Raw genomic sequence first — 18,797 nt, forward strand, 5'->3', positions numbered from 1 at the left:
GAAAATTACTGTTCCATGACCACGTTATAAACTTAAGATGAGGTTTGAGAAAACTTTGTAAGGAAACAAACATAGTGAATCTAAGAAAAATTCATCTGAAACATGTTCAGATTGTTTGGATTACGTTGCCTAAGGAGGCAAGTAAACAAGCAGTATCACCATATTTTTAATGATGTATAATAAACGAAAGAAAACACCATAGACCTTCAGATCCTGAGTGTTAGAACAGTCCTGTGAGTATGGGAAAAGCTGGGACTATGTTATGTCACAAAACCAGCATGAAACAAAACCAGAAAATTACCTCTGAAAAGAGAAGGCAGAAAACCAGTGACAGAATGTAACAAGCATTAGAACTGGCTGAAAACCAACAAATCTACTTCAGAAAAATGTCTTCAGAATGTAGCCTGGCATGCCAATTTATCAATCAAATCCTAACATTAGGTTATAGAATTAATGAAAATAAATTAACATAACTCATGGTTTCTTATGATCACAATTAAGTGAAAACACTACTTAACAGAATTTTATTTCTGTTACAGGAGACACATTGGATAAAAAAGAAAGGGACAACACAGGTAATAAGCCCAAATGTTACAGCAAAAGAAAGTAAATAATTTTTTGTTACTAAAAGAACTCACAGAACCTTGTAACACTACTGTAAATCAGCTCTATTTCATCAGTTCTACTTACATTTTGGTCTGAATTTGTTTTTCTGAGCATACAGACCTTTCACCACTGTCATTTAAATTACATACTAATTATCCTATTAATTTATTTGTGACTGAGTTAAAATTCTTAAGAAAGTAAACAACTATCAGATTTTTAAAAAGTGAAAGTGGTATTTGTATGAAGGAAGTTCATATACTCCTCCACTTAAGAAAGTCTCCAAAAAACTTCCTTAGAAAAATCATGTTTGAAATTTCATTAGGAAAATATTGTGTTGTAAAATTAATTTTTACTAGCTATTGCAGGCAAACCTCTCACACCAGTTTTGGTTAGAAACTGTCAATTCTGTTTATATTTTTCTCCAGCTACACACCAATTTTTAAATAACCCAGTAATCAGTAATTACTCATCAGAATGAAACATGACATATTTCCAACTACGTTTTCATAAAGCAAGCAAAATGTTAGACCTGAAAGCAAAGATCACGCACCTTTAAAAATATTAAAGTGCATTACTAGAATATTAAATATTCTTCACTACTGTATAGCAATAGTAAAGTGAGTCCCTTTCCTCTGACATGTTCTCACCCTTATGATGTGTGTGTGTGTGTGCATGTGCAAGTATACAAGTTCTGCAATTATATTTAATAATACAGATTTTTTTACAAAAAACTTTACAAAAACGTGTTTACAAAACAGAAGTGAAGTTCAAGTTCTCTCAGAGGTGGTTACTTCAATCCATTACTACAGAACTGAAACACTGCCCACATAAAATCAGTAGCACTAGCATTGTCCCTGATAACTCCCAAAGAGAAAGTCAGGAAGACAGGCCCTATTAAACATATGAAGAAAAAAAAATTCTGGCAGAATATTTAGGTGACAAACAACTATGGAAAAAAATAGAACCACAAATAATGCAAAAAAAATCCTTCAGCAATAGTCAGTAAATTGGTACTCACAGGTATACAATACTCCACCATTGGGTAATGCAATTTATGCCCCTTTGCTGTACGGCCAGAAAAGAAACAGCTCTGACAGACGTCATAGTTGAAATGTTTTAAGCTCCGGTACCTATGGGGACATTAAACAAAGCAATTAGAGCTTTCTGAGTTTAGTTCTAATATTTACTTGTTATTAAGCCTCATGAGGCAAATTAATTCTCTGAAATGGTGTCATCTGCTTTTTAGCAGCAGCCACACAAGGACATAGCGAGTTTGTTGGGACTGGTTTAGAAATCACCTTGAGTGTGTGGGTATGAGCAGCCAGGACATGGCACGGCCAACACTCACCACAGCTGCAGTCCTGGGGCACCAGTGCCACTGCAGTGGCTGCACAGGGCACAGGAGACCCACAGCCCTCTTAGTCTACTTCGCACAAACTTTCTACACTACACACGTCATCTCACTGAGTATTTAAAAGAAATTCCTGTCTCCTGTAGTCATATAGAGAGCCAACATCAATCATCTATTGCCCAAGTTGCTTTGAAGCAGAAAATCTTACAGAAAATCTTCACAGATAGAGTGTGAAGTGTTTATAATTTTTTTTTTTTTCTGAGATACCATCTGAATACTAAAGAGAGGTAAAGAAAAACTAAACGATATAGTTTTAAGTCAGTTCGAACTTTAGAATGATAAACGCTGGTTTACTTTTCTGTGTTTTTAAATTTACCAGTTAGCTTAAACATTTGTACCCAATTTTGATGTTCAGAAGTTTTAAAGATGTTTCAGAAAATAAAACTCTTGAGAATTCATGAACTATAAAAATAAGATTAAGTTTTAAAATTACATCAATTTATTTACTTTTGGTTTTTTTAAGAGCATGTATATCTATAAACAAGGTAACAAACTTATACAGTATCCCTTGTATTAAATGTAGCCACCAGGAGCATGATATTTTTTTTTTAACTAAAGCTGACTAAAACAATTCAATTCCAGATTCCGCCTACTGTTGTTTATAGTATGGTTGTTCTGGCGGGATAAGATATCATTTGTATGAAACTAAAATGAGCTAACTGAACCAAATTGAATAGCTATTGAATAGTTAAAGTTTAAATTAAATTGTTTACTGAGAGCAGTTTTCAGTATCAATCCACATTTTTCCCCTGCTGAGTTTGATGTTTTGTTTTGCAAGAGAATGTCTGTCTACAAATGTAAAGGTTCACTTGTAAGGATGCTGATGCAACTGTTTATAATCTTTACTCAGAGCCTGTGTATTAAATGGCCACATCTACCTTCTGCTAAGATGCTAGATGCTTTTGTTGTTGCAGATCTCTAACTTCATTGTAGAAATTATTCAGAATGAGCCATTCCTTTGTCTTTCTCTTCTATCTCTATCCCCTTCTTCTCCATACAAAATATTTCAGTACAGACAAGATTCATCAGCCCCAACTCAGGAATATAAAAAGATATCTAAGCTGAAGCTTTGTCACCCTATGCTCCCTCAAGCATTAAGAAAAATAGGAATATTTAGAGGAATTTTATCTCCTCTTAAGACAGGCAACAAAGTTTCATCAGATTAATTACTTTTTGGATGTACTCATGTATCTATAATAAAAGAGGGTTGCTAGCTCAGTCTTAGGAGACTGACTAAAGCCAGCATGTCTAAAGCTAGGTGAGATGAATTTGACCTCAGGATTCATATTATTATCCTTTAAAACAACAAAAAGAAGGGGAAACAGAAAGCACAGGGAACAAAAACCACTCATCTGCCTAGATACCTAAAGAAAAGTCTTAGAATCACTTACAAGAAAGACTGCTTTACATCGTTCCTAAATAATAGACTTGACAATGATAACAGTAGAAGAAAAAGACAGTTATGTTTAGATCTAGTCCCTACTTTATTTTTTCCCCCACTTAATTTTATACACTGGAGCAATCAATTCACAAATGCATGTTAGTTATAACAGTACTCACTAAGGGTACTATCTCATGCCCCATGATGGTAATTGCTAGTAAAATCATACAGTTTATGAGGATAACATGATGAATTTCCCTGGTGTCATTTTTTCTTTTATGATTCACAGCTTCCTTTGAACAGCAAAAGTTAGATTACATTCAATGCTTTAGGAAGGAACTGTGCAAGCCTCATCACAGTATCATCAATGTTTGGCTAAGCAAGGAAAGATTGCTGTTGAACAATGTTTAATATTGCCTGGCACAAATTAGTTTCCCAAGCCTTATGCAGGAGAGCAGACAGTCAGCCCACATTTTTTATTATTCATCAGCTCCGTTTGGTCTTGTGCTTACAGAAGATATGGCGTTCATTTATACCTCATTTGCTATCTATTGGATCTAACAATGACAAAACACCTGATGACAGCCTGCCCTGCACACCTGTCAGTCACAGTACCAGTGGGTATCTAACAGGGGCATCGCAGGAGCCAGAAATGAACTGGCTCAGGCCACACTATGGCCTCATCATGGGGAGCAAATCCCATCATAAAGCAGGAAAATGGTGGGAAAACAAACAGAAAGAATGGTACTTGTTGGAAGACTTAAAAGTGTGGATATTTTCAGAGAAGCCTTGCACCCAATTCCCCTCCTCTTACCTAAAGCCAACAATTGGACACTCTTTACAGATGTTGCACTTGGCCTGATGCTTTGCTGTTTCTGCAGCTGCCACACGGTGTAGAACTGGTAGCCATACCATAGACTGTGGCTCTAAGCGCATCCAATCTATAAATTCCTTTACAGTTATTTCTGGCTTATTGTGGTTCTGTGGAGAGATAAAAATCCCACATCCAAATTAAAAACCAAACCAAAACACCACACACAAACACAAGCAGATTTTCCTTAGAATTCAATTAAAAAACCCAACAACCTGTGTCAGTCCTTTCCATGCAGGTAAATGTAAAACCAATTACAGGATACAAGAAATAATTCAAAATGCAAAGAAAGAAAACTAGTTAGTAAGAATATAGAGAACTAAACATCTGTGATGGAGTAGGCAGATGGTAACAAAAATGGAATACTTTGTAAAGGAGTAATGGAGTCTATGGTAAAGCCATCTTTGAACTGAAAAGAGAAAGAAGTAAGTGAGTATGAAAGGGAAGCACATAAAACCATGGTTGTCTTTTGAGTTAAGAACGATGTCACACTGCTAAAAGTCCATTGTGCTTACATGTGTCTACTAACTGCCATGAGACTCACGCAATTTATTTATTTTATTCTAAGCCCGTGGTATTCTTTCAAGATAGCACATTAAGCAAAGTAAATAAACAGGTAAATAAATAAATAATGAGAAAGAAATCTGCCACTTCTAGGCAATCACTGGAAGACTACAGCAGAGCTAAAGTTTGTTTTAAGAAGCAAACAAACATGCTTCCACATTCTCTTTAAGCTGTAACCACCAGAGGAGTCTAGCTGTAAAAGTATTATATTCATCAACTTTGTCAGCAATAAGAACACAGGTCATCTTTCTGAGCTCACTGGAAGTAACAGAACACAACTTAAAACGGAAGCTATTCTTAAATGGTAACACGTGATGAGAAGCAACACTAGGTTTCTTAACCTATTCATAGTCCAAGTCGATTTTTGCCAGTAAGAGGGAGCAGCATGAAAAGGAAAAAAAAAAAAAAAGCTTTCTGCACCAGCAAAATACTTGTTTTCACTAGGCTGAGATAACGGTCATGCGGCTGCACACTTTCTCTATGCCCTCTTAATGACCAGGGACTGAACTTGAGCTATTCATATGAGGCAAGGGATGCAACCTCATCACCAGCATAATCATAATATCACATCAAGTATTTAAACACTACCTTGCTAGTACCCCTCACCCACAATTGAGCATCATGGGAGACGGGGCAGGTCCTTGAGGAACATAAAGATCATTCCTCTGTGACAGAAAAACTCTACCACTAGCAAATGAATAATTTATTTCAGTACGACTTGAACCACTCAAGCCAATAACAGATAGGCACCATCCCTTACTGTTTGAAGCAGCAATGTTAAAACCTCAGCAGAAGTTTTACATAGTTAATTGGTCAACTCAACTTCCATAAGTATCTACCAAATTATTCATGATCCGGACAAACATTCTTCTAATTCCAATCATCTCAAGAGTCCAGAAATTAATCTAATAGTTCTGAAAAATGCTAGCATAACTGAATTTTTCAAAGCATCAGATGAAAATGTCGAAATGTCTATAAAAGAATGACAAAAGAAAAATGCTTTAGAAGTTCACTATATTATTTAATGTTTGATTCCGTAAAATCAGAAATATTAAGATCAATAGTTTTATATATGCCATAGTGAATTTTTAATCCATATGTAATTTCTGACAATACTCAAAGCAGCCACCTTCACAGCAATAATACACTCATGCAGTATAGTTATCACTAGTAAACAGTTGGAGCCTTAGGCATTCTTGACAAAGTCTGAGTTAGGTTGTGTTCCATTACGACATCCCCTTTTCAATTCTCGTCTTCTCTAAACAGACAGACACTCCTTGCAGCCTCATTAACCCGCTGCATGTAGTGTGGATCTGAACAGCAGGCTGTAAGATAGCTTTATTCCATGTTCTGATCTGCTACATAAAGGCTCACGATATACAAATGACTACACTTGAAGTTTTGTGCAACTGCAAGCTCTTTTGTCAGTAAAATAATTTTTGCTAAATAATTTCCTGATGCACCAGGTCAAAAAATTACTATAAACATCATTCTCTTGTTCTGTTGAGATTATGTCTTGTTCCAGCAGGAAAAAGCACATTGTTCTCACAGTATCAGGTTGCTTTGAACAACCAAAACAGGATAATTGGCTGGTACAAATTTTTTTAACAGCTTTTAGGGAAGCCAATATTGTCAAAACCACACAGACTTATATTATATATACTTTTTGCTAAATGTAATTTGTTCGATCCTCTCCTAAACCCTAACCCATCTTTTACAGCTGCATTTTCACAATAACCTCCTACATTTAGTTGCAGGAGCATATTAATTTCTGCTCAAAAACCTCCATGTATGTTTTTAAATTCCTCTCTTCTGTTTACACCATGTAAAAGTGAAACTTAACACAACATAGTGAGGGTTTTTTTCACATGAAGGTCTTTGTCATCTTACCTGTTGGAAGCAGCTGCGCACACTGGGTTCAATGTTGCTGCCACCAAAGGCTGCCACTTCCCCAAGCTGCCGTGGGATCTGGATAGCATCATGAAGCAGCAGGCCCAACTGCCTTTGGTCACACATTTCTGTGGGGCCTGCCACCTCCTTAAAGAGATCTGCAACACCAACAAGAGGCATGGCTCATTTTGTTTCCATGTACATCCCTTTTATTCAGTAATGCTGCAGCTCGAGCTTTGTAATTTTTGTAATCCAGTTATTACAGATGGCCACTGTCCTGTTTGCAATAGTTTACTCTCATTTAATCTCTATTACTTTGATTCAATTTTCTTGATCTGTAACCATACATATGAGAAAAGTAAGGCAAAATGAATGAACTATTCGTCTTCTTATGATATCTTGTGATAAAACTGTACATGGCAGCTCCTGTTTTACCTAGGAGCAGCTGTGTGAAAAAACAAGAGGGACATCACAAAATCAGAACAGCTTTTTGTTCTAATCCATCATTACCCCACTGTCCCCCTAATATTTACTAAGTTTACTATGTTATCATTAGGGAAGGACACTTTCCATAGAGCATAAGAGCTCTTGATCCCCAGGTGTAATTAATCAGGAAAAGAAGGCAGATACTAGCGTGGTCGAGTCAAGGCCTGCTGGTCAAATGAAAGGCCAAGAACGAAATGCACAGGCAGTGGAAGCAAGGACAAGTATCTTGGAAAGAGTAAAGGCACACTGCCTGGTTGTGTAGGGATGGAGTCAGGAAGGCCAAGGCACGGTTGGAGCTGAACTTGGTAAGGGATGCAAAGAATAATAATAAAGGCTTCTACAGCCGGAAAAGGAATGTCAAAGAACGCATATGGCCCTGTGATAAGCAAGACTGGCAAACTGGTAACAATGGACGAGGAGAAGGCTGAGGCAACTTCTTTGCCTCAGTCTTCACAGGCAACCTCTCTTCCCATGTCTCTTGAGTGGATGGACTGCAAGAGGGGACTGGGCAAACAAAGTCCCTCCCACTATAAGAGAAGGTTCTTGACCACCCGAGGAACCTGAATATACCTAAGTCTATGGACCCTGATGAGGTGCATCCCTGAGTCTTGAGGGAATTGGCTGATCTAGTTGCCAAGCCACTCTCCATGATATTTGAAAAGTCATGGCAGTCAGGTGAAGTTGCTGGTGACTGGAAAAAGGGAAACATTGCACCCATTTTTAAAACGGGTAGAAAGGAGGACCCCAGGAACTACTGACCTGTCAGCCTCACCTCTGTGCCTGGGAAGATCATGGAACAGATCCTCCCAGAAGCTATGTTAAGGCACATGGAGGACAGGGAGGTGATTTGAGACAGCTGGCATGGCTTCACCAAGGGCAGGTCCTTCCTGACCAACCTAGTGGCCTCCTATGATGGAGGGACCACATCAGTGGATAAGGTGTTTCAGGTGCTCCCACCCCAATGAACACACTCTGCAACAGAAGGGAAGAGCTACAGATATCATCTATCTGGACTTCTGTAAGGCCTTTGACATGGTCCTCCACAATATCCTTCTCCCTAAATTGGAGAGAGGTGGATTTGATGGATGGACTGTTCAGCAGATGAGGAGCTGGTTGGATGGTCACATCCAGAGGGTAGTGGTCAATGGCTTAATGTCTGGATGGGGATCAGTGATGAGTGGTGTCCCTCAGGGGTCCGTATTGGGACCAGTGCTATTTAATATCTTCATCAGTGATACAAAGTGGGATCAAGTGCACCCTCAGGGAGTTTGCCAACAACACAAAGCTGTGTGGTGCAGCTGATATGTCTGAGGGCTGGAATGCCATCCAGAGGGTCGTAGACAAGCTCGAGAAGTCAGCCCACGTGAACCTCATGAGCTTCAACAGGGCCAAATGCAATGTCCTGCAACTGAGTCAGGGCAATCCCTGGTATCAATACAGGCTGGGGAATGAAAGGATTGAAAGCAGCCCTGCCAAGAAGGACATGGAGGTACTGGTGGACGAAAAGCTGGATGTGAGCCACCTATGTACACTCGCAGCCCAGGCCAACTATATCCTGGGCTGCATCAAGAGCGGCCAGCAGGTCAAGGTAGGTGATTGTCCCCCTCTATTCCTCTCTAGTGAGACATCACCTGGAATACTGTGTCTAACTCCGGAGCCCTCAGCACATGGAAGACATAGACTGCTTGAGCGGGTCCAGAGGAGGCCACAAAAATGATCAGGGGGCTGGAACACCTCTCCTATAAAGAAAGGCTGCAAGTTGCGGTTGTTCAACCTGGAGTAGAGAAGGCTCCAGGGAGACCTTACTGTAGCCTTTCAGTATTTGAAGGGAGCTTATAAGAAAGATGGGGACGAACTTTTTAGCAGGTCCTGTAGCAACAGGACAAGGGGTAATGGTTTTAAAATAAAAGAGGGTAGATTCAGACTAGATATAAGGAAGACATTTTTTACTATGAGGGTGGTAAAACACCAGAACAGATTGAACCAGAGAGCTGGTAGATGCCTCATCCCTGGAAACATTCAAGGTCAGGCTGGACTGGGCTCTGGGCAACCTGATCTAGTTGAAGATGTCCCTGCTCATTACAGAGGGGTTGGACTAGATGACCGTTGAAGGTCTCTTCCCACCCAAAGTATTCTATGATTCTATACAGAAGGAAATAACATTTCAGAAATCTGTATCTTATGCTAAAGTCTATGCCATCCTTCAGCTGGTTGTGGACAGGAGCACATTTGCTCTGAACTGAGACTAGAAATTACCACAAGTCACAGCTGGCCATGTGAAACAGCTTAATGCAAACCAGCAGTCAGCAAGACAATTCGAGCTTAACGTTAATCACATTTGCTTCCCAGATAGCCATGTCTGCTTCCATGTACTCTGCTTTTACTGATTTCCTTTTCCTAAGGTAGGTGTCAAGGCCTGCAGTGTAAGTGGACGTTTTGGGATGACCGTAACAACAGAAAAAATCGAGGCTGAAAGCGATCAAGAAAATTGTTCCAGATAGAGACACTGGGAAGAAAGATATTGCTTGTACATAAGAGTCACTGCAAAGCACTGAATTAATAGGCCTGTCTGTAGTACAGATAATATTTCTTAAATGCTTTCTTAACACATTTCCTCGATTGGACATTTTTAATTGTTAAAACTTTCAAGCTAAGATTTTTAAGATGTTTCTGCCAACAATCCTTGATTTATGAACTTTAATAGCTGTGTACATTAATATTTAGTCACAAGATGAATCTCTCCTGAAAATATCTTAAACACCGTGTTCATCTCCGAAATATTTTTAAATTCTGCGATTGGTACAAATTACAGAAGAAATGGAAGTGAATTGTTTGTGTTCATTCCAGCTGGCTTTTACATTCTCCTTTTGCACTCAGTGGTCAGCTCTAATTAAAGCTCCAGTAATCTTAAAAGAAAAAAAAATAAACCATTTATACTATTCTCCTGCTTTTCATGTCTCCCACCAGAACAACCATTAATAGGTTAGAAATAAATGAAATTTGAAAATTCAGTCTGACTGCACTTCTGATTGAGAAACAGACAAGCTTTGTTCAGACACACTCAAGAGAAACTCTTTTATTACACTGTGTAAATTGTTTTGCCCTTCATTTGAAGAACTGTCAAGCTTTGTCAGCGTGCTTCAGAAAGTCTGGTCATACTTTTTTTCTTGGCAAAGGAGGCTGAGGCAGAAGAAAGGATTTTCACAAAACAGAAATCCAGATGACTGAATTAATTTTTAGAGTTTCTTCTGTTTTTCTCACCCCTTTCTTGCCTAGTCAAACAAATGCTACAGCATCTTCAGCGCTCAGTGGTGAGAAAAAAAAACCCACTGACAACAGCGGTGACAGAACTAGTACTGCATGGCTGCAGGCTCATATTGGCAATCCCAGATCCTGCTCAGTTTCTTCAGCTGCAGTTGGAATAGTTTTCCAGTTTCTAAGAGTCAGTTTAAAAAAGCCTGGTTTATTATTTCTGTTTGCATCAGACTACAGTGGAAACAGGCACTAAAAGAACAATTCATTAACCCCTGTAGCTGGGAGGACGATGAAGTAATTTCCTAAGCCTTAAAACTTCAGTTGATTGAGGAATAACTAGTAAATAGAAGAAAAATAATGTGGCAGGAGAGGGAATAGGGAGAGTGGTTAGCTAGGGTTGATCCAAGTAGGAAATTGGCAAATACCTCTGAAGAGCTCAAACTCCTCCGAAACACTCCTCTTAAAATACAAGTAAAACTTAACACTGACACCTGTGCTGTAACTGATGAGTGCCCAAGTGCAAAAGAGTTCATGGATGTATCCTCTTTTCACAAAACCCTCAGTGCCTTCGATGTGACCCACAGGAGAGGAAGCTCCTAAACTAAAGGTATGGAAAGCCAAACTGTTCTGGCCTAATTCCTTAAAGTAACCCACCAGCAATTCTCTAGCAAAGAAGGCATGGTGAGGGCAGCTCTCAAGTGGCAGATGTATGGGAGGAGGGCTTGTTTTAGCTCTGACAGGCAGCACCCAGACACCATACTCATGCCAGTGGGAGGAGGAACCCTGTACATCACCCACCAGCAATGTCAGAAGCCACAAACTCTTGTAAATGGAGTTTGCTAATATCTACATACATATGAGTTTAACATATAAAATATATTGATATAAAGGTTAAACTGTGTAAAGGACTTTACCAAAAGGACAAGAAGAATGATTGGGGTAGAAAAAAGATTATTCAGACCTGAGCCACAGGAAAAAACAGAAACAAGAAAAAAACCCAAACAAACAGTTAATCTTAAATTAAATTCAGCCTCACACCAGTATTTTGAGGATCACAACCAGCCAGACTCAAACTGCAAATTTGTTGGACAACCTGAAAAAATGTACTTACTGTCTGGTATAGAAGGGGATACTTGAAAATGTTGAAAAGTTTATTAAATTCCTATTAAAATGGTAATAAGATAGTAGTAAGATGTCCACGACACACATTTTATGTTGCATTGTTATAAACAGGATGCACATTGTTTTTTCTTCTCTCTTTTTTTTTTCTTTTAAATAGCACAGTGTTAGTTTCAAATTATTTGAAAATTAATAAGAAAAACATAACAGGGGGAAAAAACCAAATCACATTCCAAGGATGTTGTACATCACTTGAAAATTGAACTGCTTCACAGCTGAGATTTTTCAAGTAGTCCTTCTTTTTCACTTCAGATCCCACAGTTTTTATGCATTATATATGATATGACCCAAAATCTACAAATATACACACTAAATAAAACTCCATATGTGTTTTCTGTTTCTGCTGCCAGTCTGGGCTTTCTGTGTTAAAAATGAGCCCAGGTAAGAGCAAAATGCACACAAATGTACTTCCAGTTATTACATAGTGCTATGACTTCTCTCTACCTTTAAAACTGAAAAAAGGTAGGGAAGATAAAATTCCTGCTGTCCCTCAGGAAATCCATACTGAGACATTGTTTGTTTCCTGCTGTAAACAATCACACATGCAAATTAATTTCTTTACTGTTGCAAACACTTGCTGATATGATTAAGATTTACCTTTCTAGAACAATTGGGGACACTAAAATTGAGTGGTTAAAAATGTTTCATTTTTCCCACAGTATTCAGAAGTTCGTAATTATGTATGAATAACTGGTGATAAAAAGAAAGTGTTTATTATGTTCTAAGTATTTTGGAACTAAACTAATATTACCTTTTTTTTTTTTTCCTTTTCAGTTTTTAAGGCTCATTCTATACACCCATGAACTGACCAACAGCACCAAGGCCTAAGCCCAAGCACTGAAATGCTGTTGTCTGTATCATTAAGATGCTAAAGGTGTATCTGTCATGATTTTGATCAAAGTTAACTAGCTGTTGTCCTCAAAATAGCCAGGAATGATGTGAGAGTTAGGCAGGGTCTGGGATCATTTCCAATAGGTAGCTCACATGCCCCCCTCTTCTGGGAAGAAAGGATCGCGTAACATGGATACAGCCAGACCAGGTCATTGGCGTCGCCTGGCCCTAGAATATTTACCCTACAAGCATAGATGTAACCAGCTCATAGCAATTCAATTACATTAGCAGGTCCATTTTTATTCACAGGAGCACCCAAGCGTGTGCTTGAAGTTAAGCATGTCTTTAACCATTTTCAAGAATAGGCATTCTTTAACTGAGGCTTCAATGTTTCTTCTAAAGTAATTGGGACTTTTTAAAATTAAAGATCCAGTCTCATGACAACCCTGAAGTCTAGCATCTTAAAAAGAACATTAAAAAAAAAAAAAACCACAAAAATTTTTCTAGCAAAACATTTTAAAAAAATGTGTCAAATGAAAATATCCTACCTATACTGAGAATGAACATACAGTTAACAATTGTTATTTTTACTGGAAATGAATGTGACTAAAGGTGGCTGTTAAAACCAAAAAAAGGGCTTCATATTAAAGAAAGAAACAAAGAACAAAAGCTTGATGTCCCCAAAAAGGTAAGAAAGAAAGATGAACGTCAATTTTACTGGTAAACTGAAATTATCATCGCGTCAGTTTACCACACTATTTTATAAAGCCAGTGTCTCAGCAGCACAGAAATTATGTTTCTTCAAGTTAATCACCAAAAGGCTGTTTTCTGGGAAGGCTGAGGTAGAAAACACTTGAGCAGACAGTATGATTAAGAGTTTTACAAAAGATTGAAGTGTTCATCCAAAAGTTTTTAAAACAAGAAATTTGCCTATTTTAGTACCAACTACTCTGAGTATGCCTCCCTAAGACTACAACATTAAAGGCATGATCTATGCTCTGCTAAGGGCTCCAACTGCAACCATACAAGAACTGCCATGCTCAGAGAAGCCTGGGATTGACAATGCCTCCAAAAGGCTTAGAAGAAACATAGCCAAAGGAAAAGCAAATGTCAGGAGCTGGTCTGGGAAAGGGAAAAATCAGAAGGCAGGTAATTTGCATTTGAGCATCCATGTTTGGGAGTACTGCTCTTCCTTCCAAGTGATTTACTTTCTCAAAAACTCTGAGTTTCCATTACAGTTTTCACTTGAGGATCTGAAAGGTCAATACATACAACAAAATTTCTCTCAACAGCAGACGATTAGTAGGGCATGACAAATCAAAGTGAGCAGGAGATTTTGCACCGAAGATCAGTCTGTGACACAACTGGTGCCAGAGGACCTGAAAACTCTGACTGCAAAGCCACCACAGGACAATAACCAGTACTTGACATCATTCCTTCCTTCTTTGATAAAACTTCTTTCAAATTGAAGAGTTCTGTTTTGTAACAATTTTATGGTTTGTAAGGACAATAAAGCTGAAAAAGAAGATATCAAAATCTGGCCCACTTATCAGAATAGGAGATACAACAACAAAAAAAGGATATGTTATCTGACAATTAATTCTCTGCTTTAAGAAGCTGAGCAACTATTTCAATTTTAGATGTATTTCAGGTTGAAGTTATGATCACTTGGTACAAAAGTTTCCTAAGACCCTTTTTTTTAGGACTAATTTTTTAGGACTTTTCACAGCAATCTTCAGGAAAAATCCCAGCCTGTTAATGTAGATTATGCAAATCTGCAGGCACCATCAGCTGGCATTTTTATTTTACTACTAGACACATAGCAACAGCATAAAAATGAATCTGACCTAGTAATTTCCTTGTTCTACTTCAGTGCCTGTAATCACTAACATTAAGTATACTAATTCATTACTGATAGCAATTTAATGTGAGTTTATTCCCACGGTTTGGGTTTTTTTGAACCACTTTTTGGTAGGGTTATTATTCTGTTATCCACAGCCTAACTAACTTTACAAAAACTTTCTATTTCACACCAAATGGTAGATTACCCCCTGAATTGTCAATACTGAACAAAGGTATGGCTGCCAAGCTCTGTTAGTTAGGGACTTACTCATAGATATGTGAAACAACATAAGGAAAAAAAACCAACCAAGTCTTAGTATGCCATTCAGATGTCAAAATATGCCCCAATGCACAAGATACCTGTACTTTTGATCAGTGTTAATAACCAGGATAACAAGATTACCTACAAATGCTTCTAAGGAGAGCAGAAATAGCTGCAGAGCTTCAATGGTACATGGCAAATACAGTCTCTATGCATTTTACATGTTTTTCCGAAATGTGTCAAGTACTACTGCAAAGAATAGCAATTTTAAGATGACGTGAATAATTATAACTGTCTATCACCTAGGATGCTCTTATATAGGACTTAATCTCTTGTTCTGTATTTGTCAAGGGGTTTTGCCTCAAAATTATTCAATTCTCTTCTGCTTCTGCAATTATTTTTGTGAAATATTTTTATACTACTCGCTATTTTTCAAGCTTGTGAGATTACTTAGCATAATTTAAACTTTCATTGCACAATCCAGTCAGAAATTACATATACTGGAAAACTATTTTCAGAGTTCATGTAATTTTTTTTATAGATCACAAAATACAATTGCTGGATTTTGATGCACTCCCTTGCTTTATCAGGCATATCGATCTGTTCCAATCAACACTGACTTGCTTGATTTTTCCCCTAACAAAACATACATACACACAAAAGAGAAAAGAATCAGTCAAATAGAATACTTCTCTAGCTACCCCATGGCTACATTCTCCTTCGCTTTTGAGGATTGCAATACTGTACATTATGGTGATACAAAATTGACATCAATACTTTCCAGTCAGGGTATAAATCCTACCTTCTCCCATTGTCAGTGATGATAATGAAAACAATTCTATTTGATTTACTCACAAGAAAACTGTCTTGCTACAGGCCCGAGAAATGTTTTACTACAAATTAGCTACAATATGTGTTGTTATTGTACATGACTTAATTATATAAAGTAACCATTTTATAAAATGCATTCTTCCTTACATCTGTACTTCTCTTCCAGAAGGCCCTTAGAAAGAGACATCAAGCCAATTTTCAGGGACTGCACTCGAATTTTTCCAGTCCGGCCACTGAAATGATAAAGATAAGACAATTTAATACAGTTTAATTTTATTTCATTCCAACCAAAGTCTATTCAAAAATGCAAATGCATTGGTGAGTTCTACTTCAAATACACTTCAAATCTTAAAACAAATTAACACTACAAATCACATTAAGAGCGCTTCCCTTACAAAAGTTCAGCTCGCCTTTTAAGTGGTTTACATGTCAAAACAGTTTGTATCACTCCAAAAGGGTAGACATTTATCTCTGTGAAGCTCTCAACTTGATTTAATAATGTGCTATACATAGAAAAAACCCATGAGCACACAGTAGGAAAGCCCATTACTCAGTGTGAAACACAAGGACTGCAAAATAAAACCAAGTTTTCATATCAAAGCAACTCATTAATTTTTTTCACTTCATTTTTTTCCTTTATGTTTAAAATGCTCTGATATACAGGTGTACCAGGACATAAACCAGCAACCACATACGGTAAATAAATGATGTGGTGCTGCCATTCTTTAAGCAGTGTGACCTCAGGCTTATCTTGTCCAACATGAAAAAAAAAAAAGCCCAAACCCAAAAAGCCACATATCAAACTAAGCAACTCAAGAACAGATAAGTAGGTACCAAAGCAAGTGATTTGAAACCTGCAAGACAAACACTATTGAAAAGGCACTAAAGCAATAAACCCAGGGTACATGGAAAATGACAATTTGGAAGTTCAAAAAATCAGTGCAGAAACATATTCTTAAAAGATCTGAGGATTTCTTCTTTGAAAGACCAAAAAACAATTTGTCTTCAGGTGAGACATGGCAAAAAAAAAAAAAGAGAATAGCAGTTCATCTGCATATGTTATACACAGCCTCCTATATTTAAGGTTAGCTGGGTCTTTCACCAGCAAGTAAGATAATACTAAAATTAATATCACCCCAAACATTACTTTGGTCCCTTCTGTCATGCAGAAGTGATATAATCCTTTAATTACTTCTGGAGTGGTTATTAGATATCCCTTTCTGTCCTATCCATTCAACATATGGTCTGCTGTCTGGTTTACTTCACAAATGTTGTGCTGAATACAAAATTATTAATTTACTCTGGGGCTTTCAGTAAATTAGCTAATCACCTTACAAATATTAATGCATTTGTCTTCACAACCATCACCTCATCTAGTGAGACTAGACAGCATTATCTTCTCCATTCCACAAGCTGGAACAGAGGTACAGAGAAATTATTGTCAAATTAATCAAAAACACTGTTACTTTTACTACCTAGTTTGAAAATCAGGACCTGATCTTCCAGAATGTTATAAAACTGCCACCTATTTTATACGTTCAAGCTTAGCTTCAAATTACCTCTTTCAATCACAGACACTACATCATTCTGGCATACCTTAACGTGTGAATTGCTCATTTTGCAACCTTGATAAAGTTCTTTCCCCATTCTTTCCTGTGTAGGGTTGTCCGGGTTTTAACTTTGTATTCAACAGAAAACCAAATCTGAACATTCATCTGGGTTTGATTTAACTCAGGACTGACTACAGCAATTGTTTATTAAAGACAGAAACACAGAAAAACTTTTCAGCTAAAAGGTAAGGGCACATGTGTGAAGGCTTCAGACTTCTCCAGATTTCAACAGATTGTATAGGGACTACGAAAAACTTCCTTTACACAAAAAGCGTTTTCTCAATAATTTATAAAAAGAATTAGGAAGCCTGAACTATTATATTTTTCTGAGGAGCAACATATTTCCCCCAGCTTTTTTCTTGGGAGCAGCTAAATATTAGCACTGAAATTATATATACAGTAAAAAATAAACCAAAAAAAACCCCACACCAAAACCAAACACCCCCCCCTCCACTAAGCCTATAGACTTTGTAGCATTGACACTTCCAAATCAATGTAAAGTTTTAGCAAAGCCACTGAGGTTGGGAGGGACCTCTGGAGATCATCTAGACCAATGTCCCTGCTCAGTCAGGTAGAGCAGGTTTTCCTGGATCATATCCAGTGATGTTTTGAATATCTTCAAGGATGGAGACCGCACAGCTTCTCTGGGCAATCCTGTGCCACTGATCTCCCTCACATTAAAAAACCCCAACCTTCTTCTTATATGATTAAGCACAATCTCCTGTGTTTCTGTTTGTGCCCACTGCCTCTTTTCCTGTCACTTAGAAGCACTGAGAGGAGCCTGGCTCCATCTTCTCTACTGCTCTCACTGGGTATTTATGCACTTTGATAAGATGCCCCTGTATCCTCTCTTTTCCAGGTAGAAAGGTGCCAGCTCTCTCAGCTTCTCCTGATATATCAGATACTTCAAGTCCTTAATCACTAAACTCACTCTTGTTTGCCCATGTCTCTTTTGTCCTGGGGAGCCCAGAACTGGACCCAGCACTCCAGATGTGTCTCACCAGTGCTGAGTAGAAGGGAAGGATAACACCTCCCTCAACCTGAGGGGAAGGTTCTTCCTAATGCAGACTGGGAGACCGTTGGCCTACTTTGACACAAGCGCATGTTGCTGGATCATGTTCACCCTGGTGTCCACCAGGACCCCCAGGGCCCTTCCTACAAAGCTGCTTTCCAGTCAGTCATCCCCCAGCCTGTACTAGAGTATGAGGTTATTCCTCCTCAGGGAGAGACTTTAGTACTTCTCTTCACTGAACTTAAGGAGATTCCTGTTGTTCCCTTTCTCCAGACTGTAAAGGTACCTCTGAATGGCAGCACAACCACCTAATTGTACTGTGTGTACAAACATCTAAAAAATCAGGCCTTACAGTAGGAAGGTTCAGGAATCTTTTTAATGCTTGAATTCATACAAAATTTATGGGTCTAGTATTTAGAATTAAGTGCTAGCACACCATTTAGGTTCACTATAGCAATACAAGCCTGCTTGTCATTACAAAATCAATTGATAAGACCACTTTGGCACCTCAGATTTCTTTTGCTCTGATTCTGATAAATGGAAGTCTGAATCATTATATCTCTATTAACTGGTTTAGAGCAAAATTGTCTATTCTCCATCAATACAACAGTGAAAGGCAGTATAAAAATGGCACATTATTGAACTCTGACCTATCTTCAAGTGAAAAATGGCAAAACCATTATAGCTGCTTGTCAGAAACACTATTCTTGTTTACTGAAGTCCATTTGTCCCTCTGGATATATCTGAGCCCTCTTTCCCCAGGCAA

At 38.0% G+C, this 18,797-nt stretch overlaps 1 protein-coding gene across 6 annotated transcripts in view; it reads right to left on the reverse strand.

Annotated features, from left to right (window-relative positions):
• UTRN (utrophin) overlaps nt 1–18,797 on the reverse strand; it is a 384,959-nt gene that overhangs the window by 35,526 nt on the left and 330,636 nt on the right. For all 6 annotated transcript variants that reach the window (XM_074896615.1, XM_074896617.1, XM_074896614.1 and 3 more), the window contains 4 exons: nt 15,557–15,642; nt 6,724–6,881; nt 4,213–4,379; nt 1,625–1,736 (listed from right to left, as the gene is read on the reverse strand). In XM_074896615.1, the coding sequence (XP_074752716.1) occupies nt 1,625–1,736; nt 4,213–4,379; nt 6,724–6,881; nt 15,557–15,642 (523 nt within the window). The remainder of the gene's footprint in view (nt 1–1,624; nt 1,737–4,212; nt 4,380–6,723; nt 6,882–15,556; nt 15,643–18,797) is intronic.

Source organism: Athene noctua, chromosome 1 (genome assembly GCF_965140245.1).
Source record: "Athene noctua chromosome 1, bAthNoc1.hap1.1, whole genome shotgun sequence".
Classification (NCBI taxonomy): domain Eukaryota; kingdom Metazoa; phylum Chordata; class Aves; order Strigiformes; family Strigidae; genus Athene; species Athene noctua.